General features: G+C 40.1%; 1 protein-coding gene across 3 annotated transcripts in view; it reads right to left on the reverse strand.

The window, feature by feature from the left end:
- The window catches only part of itga7 (integrin, alpha 7), a 38957-nt gene extending 23948 nt beyond the window's left edge, over positions 1-15009 (reverse strand). For all 3 annotated transcript variants that reach the window (XM_067586903.1, XM_067586902.1, XM_067586904.1), the window contains exon 1: positions 14516-15009. In XM_067586903.1, the coding sequence (XP_067443004.1) occupies positions 14516-14733 (218 nt within the window). In that variant the 5' untranslated portion in view covers positions 14734-15009. The remainder of the gene's footprint in view (positions 1-14515) is intronic.
- Between the last annotated feature and the right edge of the window lie 1068 nt (positions 15010-16077).

Here is a 16077-nt window from a genome sequence, read left to right on the forward strand (position 1 = left end):
ACACTTTAAATTAGAGCTATCTCTGTGGCTGAGAAGTATTTTGCCTATAAATACAGTGTAGCAAGCTGATAGCACTGTATGTGAGAAACCCAGACAGAGAAGTGGATGTCTGAGTGGTCACAGACACTCATTAACCAGCCACAACACGAGAGCTGGGAGCACAGCAACTCCTGTATTAAATAACTCTTGTGCTGGATAATTGAAATTGTAAATGTTTGATAGAGCACATTGTTTTCATCTTACAACATAAGCTCCACTCCGTTCTTGGTAATGTAACTGGGTCAAATGAGTTTTGTGAGCCTTCTTTTCCTACTAAGTGTCACTGTCCCACAGAAAGCAAGCATGTAGACACTAGTTTTGGGAAATGTACAGTTTACTGAATTCTAATTTATCTGCTTTATCTGTCATTGACTTTGATGTGAGTGTACAATAACTTACAGCTTCATCTTTTGTAGTTTCACAAAGTTTTTGGCCGAGCTAGTACAATGGCTCTGGGGAAAGTGTTAGTTAGTAGCAAAACCAGCTGAGTGATGATTAAAATATAAACTACCAAACTGATATTCATAGTCCCCAGATGATGTACTTGGTTAACAGTTGTCATTTTTAATCTAACAATAGCAAAATTTCCACTTGTCCAAGAACTTTATGAATAGACGCATTATAAACGAATCACCAAATTTACATCAGCATGCTAATTGCTAAATGCTAGTTAATTATATAACAATATTGACACATAGCATTAATATTTAACATAGCTAACACACTAATGTATTTACTTGTGTTTAATGCTACTACACAGCATTCTAACATGCCAAACATTAGCATGTCCTAGTCCTAGCCCTAACATTTCATAAGTTACATCATTATTCATTCATAACTTATAGCGTTCCTGATGCAAACACTGGGGGGAGAAGTCAAAACACTATTATTTACCTGTTACAACAGGTTATATCTTCAAAAGGTATTTTTGTGATCCAACAGAAGTTTAATAACTTGTGAGGAATGATAAAATGTTTGTTCAGGATGTAACCAACATTTAAATGTTAATATTTCCACAGACTGTGCCACTCCACTCTACTCTGTTTCTCAGCTGTGCTAGCTATGGCAGGCTGGGGCACTGTTTGACACAATCTGTTGGAAATGTTGGATTTAAACATTGATATCGCCCCAGCTGAGTATTTTATCATTCCTGGCAGACTGTTGACATCTGTGGGAACTGGAAAATACTTTTGAGGGTGCAACTTGTTGCTGGATAATAAATAAAAAGTGATGTTTTTACTTTAAGTGCTGAGGTTACAAATGAGGCTAACTATAAGCATGCTGTTGGCATGGCTCAGATGTATTTTGTAGCACATACAGCACAGTAGCGCAGCACTAATCTTACCACTAGGGTCTTAAAATCACAAATAGTGTAGTGGAACATTATCCACCTTTTATCCTTACAACATTTTCGTTGTCTGAAGGGTAATGAGCATCACAGCATCATGGTACCACAAGTCAGAACAACAACAAGTCACAGAAGTAACCACAAGAAAAAACTATTTGAAGGTGATTGGAAGAGCAGGGAGCCAAACATGATGTACCCGACAGCTGTAAATCCCAACATCTCACTCGTTTTACACCACAACAACAGCTGTACACTCTGACTCAACATCTTTTCTTTCAGTGAGAAAAACTTTTGTCCTTACTTTCACACTAGCCATCACAATATACACACAAACTACTTCTTGTACCACCCAGACTGCCAGACAGCTCTACTCTCTATTTTCTACCCCTGCCTTGTCTTTCCTGACAAATATCTCTGTTGAGGTGCAGCCGTGCATGCCTCGAGAACGATTCCCCTCACCTTAATGAGTGAGAACCCCAAACAGCCACCCAAAGCAAGGCATATCATGAGAAATAATGACCACTTCACATCAGTGGTGGTCCACATGAAAAACCCAACTAAACAGTGTTAAGCTAATGCAAGCACATGTCAGACAAAAGGGGTTTGGTTAAGAGGAAGTGCACATCACTAAGTAAAACATGATAAGATCTGATCCCACTTATAGCTCAACATTCCTGGGAGCTCTGGTTTATGTGAAAGAGTTAAGGCGATACTCCTCTTTCCTCCCCACAAGTGCAGATATACAGGCAGGTGTCAGAGTGTAAAGGTGGGGGGGGGGGGTCTGTTAAGCTGTTATACCAACAGTATTTGGAAAAGACAAACGGATGACTCCCGAACTGTCTGTGTGGCAAATTATTATATTCAGTTGACAACTCTGACAGATAACTCTTCAGTGAAAAAAGATGGTTCCCCCGTATCTCATATCCAGAGATGAAACCAAAGGCTTATTTCCCCAAGAAGTCTCATTTAAGATTTCATATAGTTTATTGTCATTCCTTTATTTAAAATACTGGGTGCAATGTTTTCTCAAAGAAGAAGGCAGTCTGTGTTATATAAAGGTGTATCTGAGCTTTTCCACCTTGAAATGTACGTGCATATAACCAGCACTTAAAAAATAAATCAAGTGTAGACAGCGATGATACTGGTTGAGCTCATGTGAGAGAAGTTTAAGCTGTGTTTTTTTTTTTTTTATTTATTGAACTCAGCATGAATCACTACTAGAATTAGCAGTTACCGTTTACTTGTTATACTTCCATAGTCCCATATTTGGGAAGATATTTGAGACCATTCATTCCTACATTCATCTCCCAAAAATGAAAAGCATCTTTGTCTGAAAAATTTATTTTTATTTAAATGTTATGTGATTTTAAAATTTAGGGCATGGCCTTGATGTTCCCAAAACTCATCACAGCCCTGAACAGCATGTCCGTATGTGCTTGGATGGAGTTCAGTGATTGTGTTATGTAGTTGTTGGATCCGACAGGCACACTTGTCCCCAATTTAACACAGATGAAAAGTCACAGCTGCATATACTCATTTATTTACCCTTTACCCACTTCTCCGCTGACTTCATTGTTCAGGATTGAGTCAGATAGTACGATCATGATCTCCACTCCCAAGCTCATCTTTCAGTTAACCCACATTAGACATGGAGTGAGAGGACTGTGTGTGTGTGTGTGTGTGTGTGTATCCTGAGTCTAGAGGAGATATCAGGGTATTGAGTGTGAATGTGACGGACTGTAGTGGAAAACCTACATGAACCCAGACACCACAGAGCCGGCACCAGCATGACTCAAGTGTGTGTGTTTTTGTGTGATTTACATTGCCAGGTGCTATGTACAGATTACTGTAGATAATGCACCTGGGCCCTGCCTGCATCAGGGACCCCACTAGATCTGACAAAATGATTAAAACAAGACTAAGAATTTACAGCCATATGAGCAGCATAATATCATTTTTGCTGATATTTGACGACCCTCTCATGACAGGACACCTTGGCCTCTCTGCAGGAATCTGGTGGACAGAGTTGGGTCATCAGGGAGATTCAGCTCACCTGGACTGACTGACTGGCTGCTCTATATAAACTGTTGGCAGTCAGACGCACTTCCTCTCTCCACTGGCTTCCACCCTGTTTTGTTTTGTTTTGTTGTGTTTAGTTGGTCTTTAAATTAATTTCTCTTTTAGTTGTGTACAATAAACCTATTTTATAGTTACAACTCATGTGTGGTCTCCCCTCTTTTGTCCAGACTTGACCCAGGTTGTGACAGTCATGAAGTAATAAACAAATTTAAAAATGACTTGATGATAGATGGTGTTACCGGAAAATTCAGTGGGATCAGCACAGTCGACTTGCTGATGACGCTAGATGTAAAGTCAGGGATCACCAAAGTCATGTGGGTTTATTCTCTGGAGACCTTAAATGTTTGTTTGAAACTTCACAGAAATCCATCCAAGAATTGTTAAGATATCCCAGTCTGGGTGTGCCCTGGTTACCTACGGGTTAAGGCACATGCCACATAACTGTAACATCCACAGTTTGATTCCAGCACTTGTCATTCCCTGTCTTTCTCTCCCCTTGTTTCCTGTCATCTCTCAACTGTCACTGTCCAATAAAGGCATAAAATGCCCAAAAATATATTAAAAAAAAAAAAAAAGATATCTCAGCCTGGTCCAAAATTGTGGTTGTTGCGGTTTGAGTTAAATAAAAAGGTGCATCACTCACCACAAATAATAATAGTCAATGAAAGGACTCATCAAGTTCTCAGTCACTGTTCAATTAAGTAATTAACACCGATCAAGGAAAAACTACTCATTATATAGATGTAAATAGAAAGGGATGAATATGTAAATCACTGTTTTCTTGTTATATCATGATTGAATATGATTTATATGGTCCAAGATAAACAGCTGCTGTCACTGAAATAATAATAATGTATTATGGAGCATTTCCAAACCCCCTAAAATGAATGTACCTCAGCTTATTTGATAGTGATTTATAGCCCCCCCTTCCACTGATATTAGAATGATCCCTGTTTCTAGCTGATCATTGCAAACACAACACAGACATACACAAAACTCTCATTACACTCACATGTTCATTGAGGGGAGCATGTGCAGTGACCCCAACCCTCATTCTCTCCACGGTCCTGTCCACCCCTCCCCCATCCACACATACACACACACACACACACACACACACATACACACAATCCTATCCTCCTTCACTCCTCCCCCACTCTCAGGAGTCACATCCCTGTGTACAGCCTCACATACAACAGTGAGGGAAACACTGGACAACAATGCATCACACATGTAACTTGAACTCAGACCAGAGTTCGCTCTCGACACATCAAGAAAACAGTGCAAAAAAAGTTAAAAACAATGCTCAAGAGTGTCCTCATACACATGCATTTGCAGTTTCTTAAAGCTCATCTTATCAATTTTCATGTTTTCCATTGCAGGATCACAAGCTCTTGGATTGGCTGATATAATCCCCCAGTTCTTGTGTTGCTATAACCTTTTCAAAATCAGTTTTTTACACTCAAACATCCACTGACATTAAGCCAGAAACAAGGCTGCCTGTTTTTTTTCCTGAAAAAATATTGAGATACAGAGATGCAAGATGTTCACCTGGCAATAGCAGCATGCATAGATGTAAACACACCAAATAAGATCTGCAGAGAGGTATTTTGTAACATAAATCAATGACTTGTTTTGTTATTTATGGAAAGGAAAACCAAAAAAGGAGAGAGATAATTCAAAGACGATGTGTAAGAGGAGAAAAGACTGGAAAGCACTTCAGACACTAACAATGTAGCCACACAAGCTGCCATTATCAATTTGTAAACTGTCAATGTGACTGCACATTATCCAACCAATATGCTGAAGGAGACAGCAGCTTCACACTTGTATTTCTAGTGTGAAGAACCATTTAAAGAAAAACTTTTTAACAGAGGATACAAACGTTTTTCTTAAACTCAACCCTTCCTTGGAATGCTCCAGGCGTGGGCCTTATAAGGCTAACAACATTTCTAAAATGTTGAGTGAAACACACCCTAAAACATTTTCAATATTTAGTTTTCAATATTCATGACCATTTCAGTTGCTTCATAAACCCTCCCTCCTAATCTCTCTGCTCACACCCTTTAACATCTGTCCATCAGAGAGCAATGTGAGGCTGTTGCTCTATAGACAGTGGCTCCACAGGATCAGCATAGGGGCCATGGGCTCTTTAGACCTTCTGTTGTTATCCTGAGGCAAGACTGTGACCTCTGACCTGGACACACAAACACACATACACGCAAAGGAAAACACGTGCAGGCATGCAGACGTTAATAGAAGCATGAGTGAAGAAATTGACCTGAATATTTATTCACACACACACACATACATGCACATGTGCAGACAACAGAAGGCTGTGAAACAACTGTGTAAACTAGGGATCAACACACTGACTGCAGCCTGTCCAACAACGTCATAAAACAGAGCTAAAATCCTGCTTCCACACTTGACTCCAGTTTCTCCTCTCAGTTTGCTGATGAGAAAAAGACAGCTGAGAATGAGGTGACCGAGTTGTGAATCATCGAGTTCTCTAACATTTCTATTCTCCCATTCTGGGCAGAAGAGAAATAGGCAGGGTGATGCTCAAGAAAGTGCAAAAAGAGAGAGACAGAAACAGCTGGCAATCTATGCAAAATTCCCTTTGGGATATTGGGTTCACTGCCCACAGATGTGACTCAACTTCCTCCTTAAACAATTTGGTCATGGGCATCATGAGAACAGTTTGATATTAACTTAAAAAACGACAAACGTTTAGACTGTTCAAACTGCAACACCACAGTGAAAGTATATTTAAGGTGGAAGGACACAAAAACTATGCTTTCCTCTGTAACCCCATCCTCACTCCACATGCATCTTTAACAACCCCTAAGCTCACCACCTGCCCCACCACTGATCAATAAGTGAATGACTATTTCCAGGCATAGATGGGGTAATGATTGGCCCTCAGGTCCAAAGTGTAAAGAGGACACAACCCCTACACCATTGTGCCCCTGTTCCTTTTTATCTCCGCCTGTCTTCTCCCCTCTTATCCACTCCTCCATCTATTGATCTGTCTACCTAGATATTCATCTATTTTGGTTCTTGAATTTCACCTCTATTTTAAGTGCTGTCTTTTTCCTCTTGTTATTTTCCTGCTTCATGTCTTAAAGTGTGATAATTGCCGTATTGGTGGTTCAGGTCATGAGCATCAGCTATCCCTCCAACTATCTTCCTGGGGACTAGAGCATGCAATGAGTGAAAAGCAGGGAAACAAACGACAACAGACAATAGGTCACACCTACAAGCAATTAAGAGTTTCCAGGTCACTTGACCTGCATGTCTTTGGACTGTGGGAGAAGCACCTGGGGGAAACTAATAGGCTGTATGGTCTCACTGGCATCAAGGAGAGAAACAAGGAAGGTCCCTGGCTGGAATTGAATCCAAGACATGGCATGCGCCATAACCAATCAGCTATGAGGGCACTCCAGTCTCACCACATTCTTTATTTGTGTGTGAAAAAATATGAGAAACAATCAAAAGGAGAGAGTGCAGAGAAAGGATGAGGTTCGTTTCTCTCCTAATCACAGAATCAAGATTGAAGTGAGAGACTGCTAATTGCTTCTTCATCATGATGGTCATATAGTCTCCAATATGGACTTCTCTTCACACAACATGCAGTCTCACAACCCCCCCCCCCCCCAAAAAAATTAATTATTTCAGAGGGCCAGAATCTGGATTTGCAGGTTGAAAACAATATTCCCTTTATGGTACAATGTATTTCTCATGGGTCTACATAAAGTTTCTGACTTTACTGAGAGGTAGCATTAACACTGGTACGAGTCTTTGGTGAAGGCGTGTTAACCAAAACATTTGGTTGGACTATTCCAAAATTAGCTACGTAGACAGGTTTTGTCATAATAAAGAACTGTCTGGGTATCTCTGTTGAATAGATGTGTTTACTGTTTTCAGGAAACAACAAAGAAATATTCTTTAACGTCATGCAGGGATTAACCCAACACAAGTCCTAGATTAAGATGCACCAGCTATTTGTAAATCCATTACTAAATCTGTGTGTTACGTCCCATGTAATTTCTTCATAACCCACTAGTTAGTTTCAAACTAGGAATTTACTAAATCTGGCACAACAATATGGCACATGCTAACATCCATGGACATACACAACCTTGTCTGAGGAGATGAATAAAGATGAGCAAGTGAAAGTGACAATGCAAAGGGCACCTATATGAAGAATCTACAAAATGATCAAGTAATTAAACCGTTTTCAAGACTTGCAACTCCTGCAAAATCAATCAGCAAATCTCTCAATAAATCCAAACAAAAAGCCTCCACATCCTTTGCAATTTCCTTTTCCTGTGTGCTTCTCATGGTGTCTTTACAATCTCAGTTCAGAATCATTTTCCTGCAGAGCTGCCATCAGCTGATTGATTAAACTGCGCCTTTATCAGAGTCAACCCAACAGCCCCCAAATACACACACACACACACACACACACACACACACACACACACACACACACACTTAATCAAAGGGAAGGCCCTCCATGATTTATTCATCCCTGCAGCTCCTGTCACCATCAGACCCTTCACCCCTCCCCCACATACAGATCATACGATATTCAGAGACGATCGCAGGAATCAACTCAAGGTAATACTTTAACAGCTGGGCTTTTTATCAAATATCAGTAAAAAGGTATGAGTCATTAACACTAAAGATTGAAGATAAAACAATCATGTGTGCTGATAATGCAACAAAACGCCAGAAAACGTGATATTCGCGGGGGATCTCTGGACTTTATCTGCCAACTATCTCTGAAGGTGCAGATGCAGAATCAGCTCCTGGTCCTCTTACACTGCCAAACTGTGCATTTTTTTCTGGACCTCCATCAGATCTAAGTTGTATATTTCCTCCTGACTCTGCAGATTGTCCCTCTCTTTCCTGTGAGCACGTGGTCCACAGAGTAATATTCCTGAAAGCTCTCAGCCAGGCAGCGCTGATTCCCACTGAGCTTTTGTCCAGGCCCATGCAGGTCAGCAGAGGAATGGGAGAATGTTAAATAGACAGAGAGTAAGTGGGAGGTAGTAAAGAGCATTAATCGTATTTGTGTGTGTGTGTGTGTGTGTGTGTGTGTGTGTGTGTGTGTGTGTGTGTGTGTGTGTGCCAGACTGTAAAACCCATGCTACATACATTTTACTCTTTCTGATCTTCCATATAAAAAGCATTGCGATAAGGTGAGTTCCTATATTTACGAGGCTTTCACATGAATAGCGTCTGGGAGATTTAGAAACAAGAGTTACTGTGGGACAAACTAAAAGGGAGTGACAGCGAGAGAAAAATCATGAATTGAATTAGGGAGGGAAAAGGGGGGGAAGGTTCATTCTCATGTCTAAAGCTAGGGCTGAAAAGGAAGCTTTTATATGGCTATTTTAATGCAAATTAGCCCACAAAAATTTTACATTGCGTATTGTAAGTGTGAAGGAGCTATGCTGTGCCCCATTTATACACATTTATGTTTGTTATACAAAAGAAATGATACTGGAAGGTACAAAAAACAAATGTATTCCATAATCACAATTTAACAGCAAAGTAAGAGTTATAAACCATAAAACAGATTTGGTAGTAGTTCAACATTTGGTCAGTCTGTGAGTCAGCTGCAAAGATCAATACCACTCTCATATTAGAGTGATATCGATCTTCTCATCTAAGTCTTGGCAGGAAGGCAAATAAGTGTTTTTCCCAAAATGTCAAACTGCTTCTTTCATATATATAAATGTTACCTTCTAATGACTGAAGAGAGTTTCTTATCTTTTGCATTTGACCTTTCTTGCAATCTCCTTCTCCCCCTTTTGGAGGTCATCTAACAATCACATCCACGTTCCACTCCTGTTTTTTGAGTGGTGTTAATCAAGGCTCCAGATCAGTGAGAGGATTTGTTCAGCTTCAGAAAGCTGTTTTAGATTCTTACTCAGCCAATGAAACCAAACTCCAGACTAGATGTCTGGGATAATCAGCTACCTGTGGCCCAACTGCCCATGACACTGAGTATGTCTCCAGGTTCATGGTAAACATGAATGCAATCTGAGACTTTCTACTTTCTCTATATGACAGCAATGCAACGCTGCCAGCTCTAGATCTACTGCCTTCAGCAGCCGGACAGCCTCATAGATCACAGTCTAACAATGTTGTCAATGTGTGGCTGCTGCACCCACTAACAGATTGGCAGGGTTTGGAAAAAAATGTTCAGAAAACGGAAATTACATCTATGAATCGGAACGCAACACAAAAGAGTGACTAGCAATTGGGTCAATAGATAAAGTACAATAGACGTCTGTCAAGGATAGATAGAGCTCCTTCAGCAGGAAACAATAACAGATGATTTGTGACCTACAAGCAGAATACCTCCCCCCACCTTTGTCAAAACACTCTAAAACAGAAAAGACTCCAACATTAAATCACAAGGCAGTGATCAATATAAAGAAAAGACATGAAATTGTAAAGCTGGATGCTTTCCAGCATGCACGAGTTTGTTGGGTGCAGTGTGATTTACATGCCTCTGGCAATGAGCTAAACATCTATATATGCAGAGCACTTAATGCTATATAATGCTGTCATGAGTCTGTTCTAAGTATATTGGTGTATGACATTAAAAGCTTGCAGTATGTAAAATCATCTTACCCTGAATGATGCATATAGATTATTAGCAGTGCAGCATAATGTCTTTTTTAGCCATAGTGACAGTATGTTGGTTGGTCCACCACTTTCGTCCAAACTGATATATCTCAACAATTATTGGATGGATTGCTGTGAAATTTTGTACATAGATTCATGTCTTCTTCAGGATGAACTGTAAAAACTTTGCTAATCCCCTGAATATTCTTTTAGACATTTCAGAGTAAAACTAATAAGCGCCATAATCGGATCAAAAATGTTAATTTGTCTAGTACTTTAGTTTATGACCAAACACCCCAAATACATGCAAAACTAATGACCTTCACTTGCTAACACACTAAAGTAAGATAGTGAACATGGTAAACATTATACCTGCAGCATGTTAGCACTGGCATTGTGTGCTACTGTAGTTAGTATATTGACATTAGAGATTAGCTTATGCACTGCTATCCCTAAGTACAGTCTCACAGAGCTGCTGGCATGTCTATAGACTCTCAGTCATGTCTGACTTTAAAGGCATTACTTCCCCATTATGTAACATTTATCCCTATATTAGTAGCGCATTTACCATTCCAGCCTTTAATTATTCTAAAAAATGTATCATATCATAAGGTTGGGTCATTTTTTTAGGCTCTGGTATATGTTACTGTCAGATATACTCCAGTGTAAACACATACATACAGGAGCTGTTTTCAAGGAGACTGGCAGTGCAGGGATTAAGCACATGGGGGCTTCCTGTCTTCACCAGGCAGTGAACTATTAGCGGAAGCACTTCACATAGCAGTATAAATAGCAGACGTGCACATAACTCAGACTCAAATACCCTATCATTTCATCCTCTGTCTGGCAGCAGAAGGAGCAGAAGCAGAAGAAGCCCCCGAAGTTCAGGTTGGGGCCTCTAGCTGCTTCAGGACAACAACAACAACCAATAGAGATAATGCGGAAAGTACACAGACATCCAAGATGCCACATCAAGGCTCTTATCCCCCTCTGAGTGTGGCATACTTTCACTTCCTCCTGATATGTCATTGACCAGGATCTCCTTACAGCGATCAGTCAGTAAGAGTTCCTTCTGTCAGATGGGTTGACCTTTGACTTCTGCTGCCATACCGAAAGGGAGTTTTAGGGTTTGAGGGCAGCTGTAAGCCCGTACTGAATAGATACTGTAAATCTGAACAAAAAGACATTCATTCCATGAACTTGACAGCTGTACAAGAAGTTCTTGTGCCCCGATAATGTGTGATCTTTAAAATCCTTGGCTTTGATGAATTACACATATCTTCTCTGATGCTTTAGCAATCAACTTTTTTTCTTTGTGCCTCAAACTTTAAACTTTGCAACTCAAAATACCAGAGAAGGTGAAACTCTCCAAGTGAGACAGTATGACTAAGCCGATTCCTATAAGCACTTTAACATTATGGGCTGTGTGATACAATCATGAGTAAGCACAGGACAGAGCATCAAAGCAGTGATATCATTTTCACCCTTGAATCGAGTGGCATAACACACAATGAGCTCAACACATTACGGCCACAGGCGACAGTAACCCAAACCTTTCTGATACAAAGAGAAAATGAGTCAATAGCATCTAATTACATAAGTTTCAGGCAAATTGTTTCATGACAGAATGTGAGCAGAAATAATAATAATGGGAGCATCTTGGAAACTAAATTCCCTGATATGAACTGCATAACACACAAAGGGCATTATCATGAAGCCTAATGGAAATGTACTATTCAGACAAGAGAGATAATTGCCAAGTTTGCTGTCTGAATAATACATTTCTCCCTCTGAAAATACAATCGCATCAACTCCAAATGTTTTGAAATCAATTAAGTGCTAATGAAATCATCAAAAAGGCTGTAGCTATTGAAGACACTGAGGTCATGATTTCTTTTATTTCTGGGAATTTGGGGTTTTAGCAACCTTTGAGGAATTTATCTCCTACACAGGTAGATAGTTTATTGGCTGATTTTAGTGTTTTTTAGACTCAGAATATTTTGACCCCTTTTAGCTCAGCAGAGTCCAAAATTTGGTCAAATCTGATGATTTTTTTTCAGATAAACTTCAGGATTAAGTGCTCCTTTAGCAGCTGAGCATACATTGTCTTAATGTAAATAAACCATTTAAAAGCCATTGGACTATCTGATTAATGTCCAAAGCTCAAAATGGGACTGCTTTTCTTGACTCATGAGATTTGGAGATACTTGTTTTCACAGGACAGAGAGCTTTATGGTATTTTTATGGTCATAAACAGAATTCACAATAACTGAATATATAATATAACAATATAACTGAACAGTGACTAAATAAATTGGTTTAAAAAACAAAACAAATATAATATAAATCCATGATTCCGTGAAAGTCATCTGCATACAGTGTGACGTCACAGCGTACTGGAAACAGCATTATTCATGCCACTCTTTTCCAGTAGGTGCATCACATCAGCAAGTTAGATTCATTTATTGACGCTCTGCTAGCAGCTAATTCTACTGATGTATTCTCTCAGGAGTGTTTCCCTCTTCATGGTGCACTTTAAAACAGGCCAAAGCAGAGCTTTGCAATACTTTAAGATTACAGTCAGTTTTTAAAATAAGCTCCAGGAATGCTGTTGGACAGCGAGCAGGTTTTTTCAGAGGGGTGACATGCTTTCCAGCTCTTCTGACTGTCTGTGTGTCTCTCTGAATGCTGATGTCATTCTCCTGGTCTTACCAGGCGACAGGATGACTCCAGCCCGGGTAAACTGAGGAACCAGCAGTTAAAAATGGAGCTTCACAACAGGAACCTGTAGTAAATTTATTCCCCTACTCAGAATGTTTTGAATACATTTTTAATTATAAACATTACATCAATGTGGCATTTGTTATATTCACAGGAGTAAAGTAAATGGGTTTAGTAAGAACAGTTTTGAGCTACTTGTACTTATGATACTTATACTTTTATGCCACTTTATGCTTCTGGTCTATTATATTTCAGTGTGTCATATTGTACTTTTTCTCAACTACATTTATTTCCTAACTACTCTGCATATTAAGATTAGTATATATGATAAATACAGTACAAAGGATACTATATGATCTTACAAAACATAACATTATATCACTAGATTAAACTAACGAACAATAAAGTTGTGAAAAGTAGCTCCACCATGACCAACTACAGCTGCAAAATCCTAATTACACAGAATGCATTATCGATTCAGTACTAATTATTTACAGTTCAGCTAAGCTTACACTCACAGGGGCCATTTTTCTGCGTTTGTACTTTTACTTTTGATAATGTGAGTACTTCTTGATCACAATATTTCTGTACTTTCACTTAAGTAAGATTTTAAATGCGGGACTGTTACTTTCACTTAAGTAACAGATCTGAGTACTGAATACTATGAGTACTAGTTCTCATAGTATTTCTGCGCGTTGTGTTTATGTCTCACTCCTGTTACTCTTTTGCAGCTCTGTTAAAAGGAAATGTTTAACACAAATTCTGGAAGTTGTTAATGCAAACATCTATGATGGCTATATATACTGTGCCAACTGAATTTGTAGTGGAAAATAGCACAGAGAGGGGTAATAAAATGTGTAGGGAATGGATATATTACAAACTAGTTCTTTCTCATCAGGTGAAATACCTTCTCTGCATTCAACATTAACTGCAAAGCATCAGCAGAGGTAAATTAAGTTGATTCGTATTCACATTCATGCAGTAAACATTTCCAAAGATTTACAGGCAGACCTGTTGTCATAATTTATTCATGACTTCTGGAGGACAGGAACAGGGCTTATGAGTGTCCCAGTCTCACTGAAAGACTGATCAAAACAGCTGGTGGCGGATCAGAGAACAAACACAGTCACAAAGACAAGCAAACATACATGCGCGACACATCCATGAACACATGCACACACACACACACACACACACAGCGCTACACACTACAGGACAATTTAGTATCTCAGCTCCCCTGACAGTGGGACACCCCATCAAAGGATCTTCAACATCAAATCTAAACTGCTCCAAGAAAATCACAATTTTTCAGAAATCACTGTCTGCCTGCTGATTCACCAAGCCTGCTCTCACCCACTATTCACTGAGCTCAGTTGCTCTCACTGTACATGTCACACAAAAAAATGGTAAAACTCTGAGTGGTTTAACACTGACAATGATTTAGCAGAACTGAGAACTGGTGCAGCATAAAAATGCTGACTGTTGTAACCTTACAACTCAGATTTCAGCTTTTGAGAACCTTAAAATGATCACGCATGGTGCAGTGAACATATTCTTTCAGGAGCAGGTGCAGATACAACATATTACACATTTGAACTGACTGAATATGCAAGGTGCAGAAAAAAGTCAAGAGAGCAGAGGACACAAGGGACAAGCTCAATGCCGCATTCATCCACTCACCAGCTCTGAGGCTCTGGGGTAAGCTGTTGGTGAAGTGCAAGAGAGAAACCAAAAAAGGTGCCATTGTCCCCAAACTTATGCAGTGTGTGAGTAGTATCCAGGTTAAAGCCCCAGACCTGGCTTAAAAGAGTCAAAAGAGCCCAGAGGAGGATAGTCCAACGATGAGAGGAACAAGATGAGAGGGAGGCGGTGTTCCCATGTCCCTCCGGGGCTGTCATGGCAGGGTGCAGAGCAAGTTCAGTTCAAGAAGGAGTATAGGGGAGATTCCTTTTATGGCTCCCAGAAAAAAGGGGCAAATCCTCTCTTGTTCCTCTCCTCTATGGCCTCTGTGGATGCCTCCCTTGTTTCCAATCCTCTTTCTCTTCCTCCCTCGCTCTGTCGTGCTGGCTCTCAACTCCGTTTGCTGCTGTCAGTCTGAGGAGCAGGCTGTGAAAATGTGGCTACTAGTATGTGAGTGTGTGTCTCCCTCGATGCATGTGCGCCTCCCCCCTCCTCTATGCTCAGAGGGAGACAGAGGACAAGTGCCTTGAATAGCCCGCTCACTCCTCCCCCTCCCCTCTCTCTTTCAGTCCCTCCAACGACCCCCCACCACCACCACCACCAACACCACCCTCCTCTCAGCTGACATCAACACTCAAGGGACTGCTGCCAAAATACCAGGCAGGGTTGTCAAGATACTTGGAGGCTATTGAATAGAGACAGAGAGGGTGAAAAGACACTAGACTGTTTTATCTGTTAAGTTCACACGGTCCAAGCTGCCTCTTTCTCCACTCGTTACAGGTGCTTGTGGATCTGAGGAACATTAAGGGAAAAACTGGGGCACAATTTTGGAAGTTAAAAAGCTTTTGAAAAATCTAAAGGCTTTTTTTTACACTTTGAGCTTGAAAGCCCTGACATCTGACTTCTGGTGGCAGCAACCTGGAATGAATCTGGTGGACAAAAGGAGCCGAAATGTGCACAGTGACCCAGGAAACTTTATTACAGACCTTTTTTTGAAAAGGGAGAGTGGGAGAAATGTGTGCGTCATGACAGAGCAGATTTCATAGAGACATGAACAAGATAATTGTACAATTACAACAAAGCTTATCACATATAATTTCATCTATTCATTGATATGAGTCATAAGTTGTTCACGTCATTGACATAAGAAGCTCCAACAAACAATACAATGCCAGCCTATCTCACTTATGCCTTCTCACCCACAGCTGCTCTGTTTTAACCAGCTGATCTCTGTCTCTCGTGTGTCAATCTGTGAGCAGCTGTCAGTTTGTTACCTCAACTGTTCCACACAATAAACCTCACACACAGCAGCCGCACATTAACGACACAAGCAGATAAAATACTCGGTTTTGAGGAACGTGTAATTCTTGCAGTTTTTGCAAGTTACCTTCCCAGTATTGGATGGGTTGGTGTGATTTTAATGTCTGAAATTTCACGAGAAAAGTTTGCTGGAGCACTGACAAAGAGAGTTTCTTTACAAAACTTTCACATTAAGGAGGATTAAAAACTGATGTAATATCAGTGTCTCTGGGCACTATCTTCTTCATCTAAATACAGAGGCT

This window comes from Thunnus thynnus, chromosome 4 (genome assembly GCF_963924715.1).
Source record: "Thunnus thynnus chromosome 4, fThuThy2.1, whole genome shotgun sequence".
NCBI lineage: Eukaryota > Metazoa > Chordata > Actinopteri > Scombriformes > Scombridae > Thunnus > Thunnus thynnus.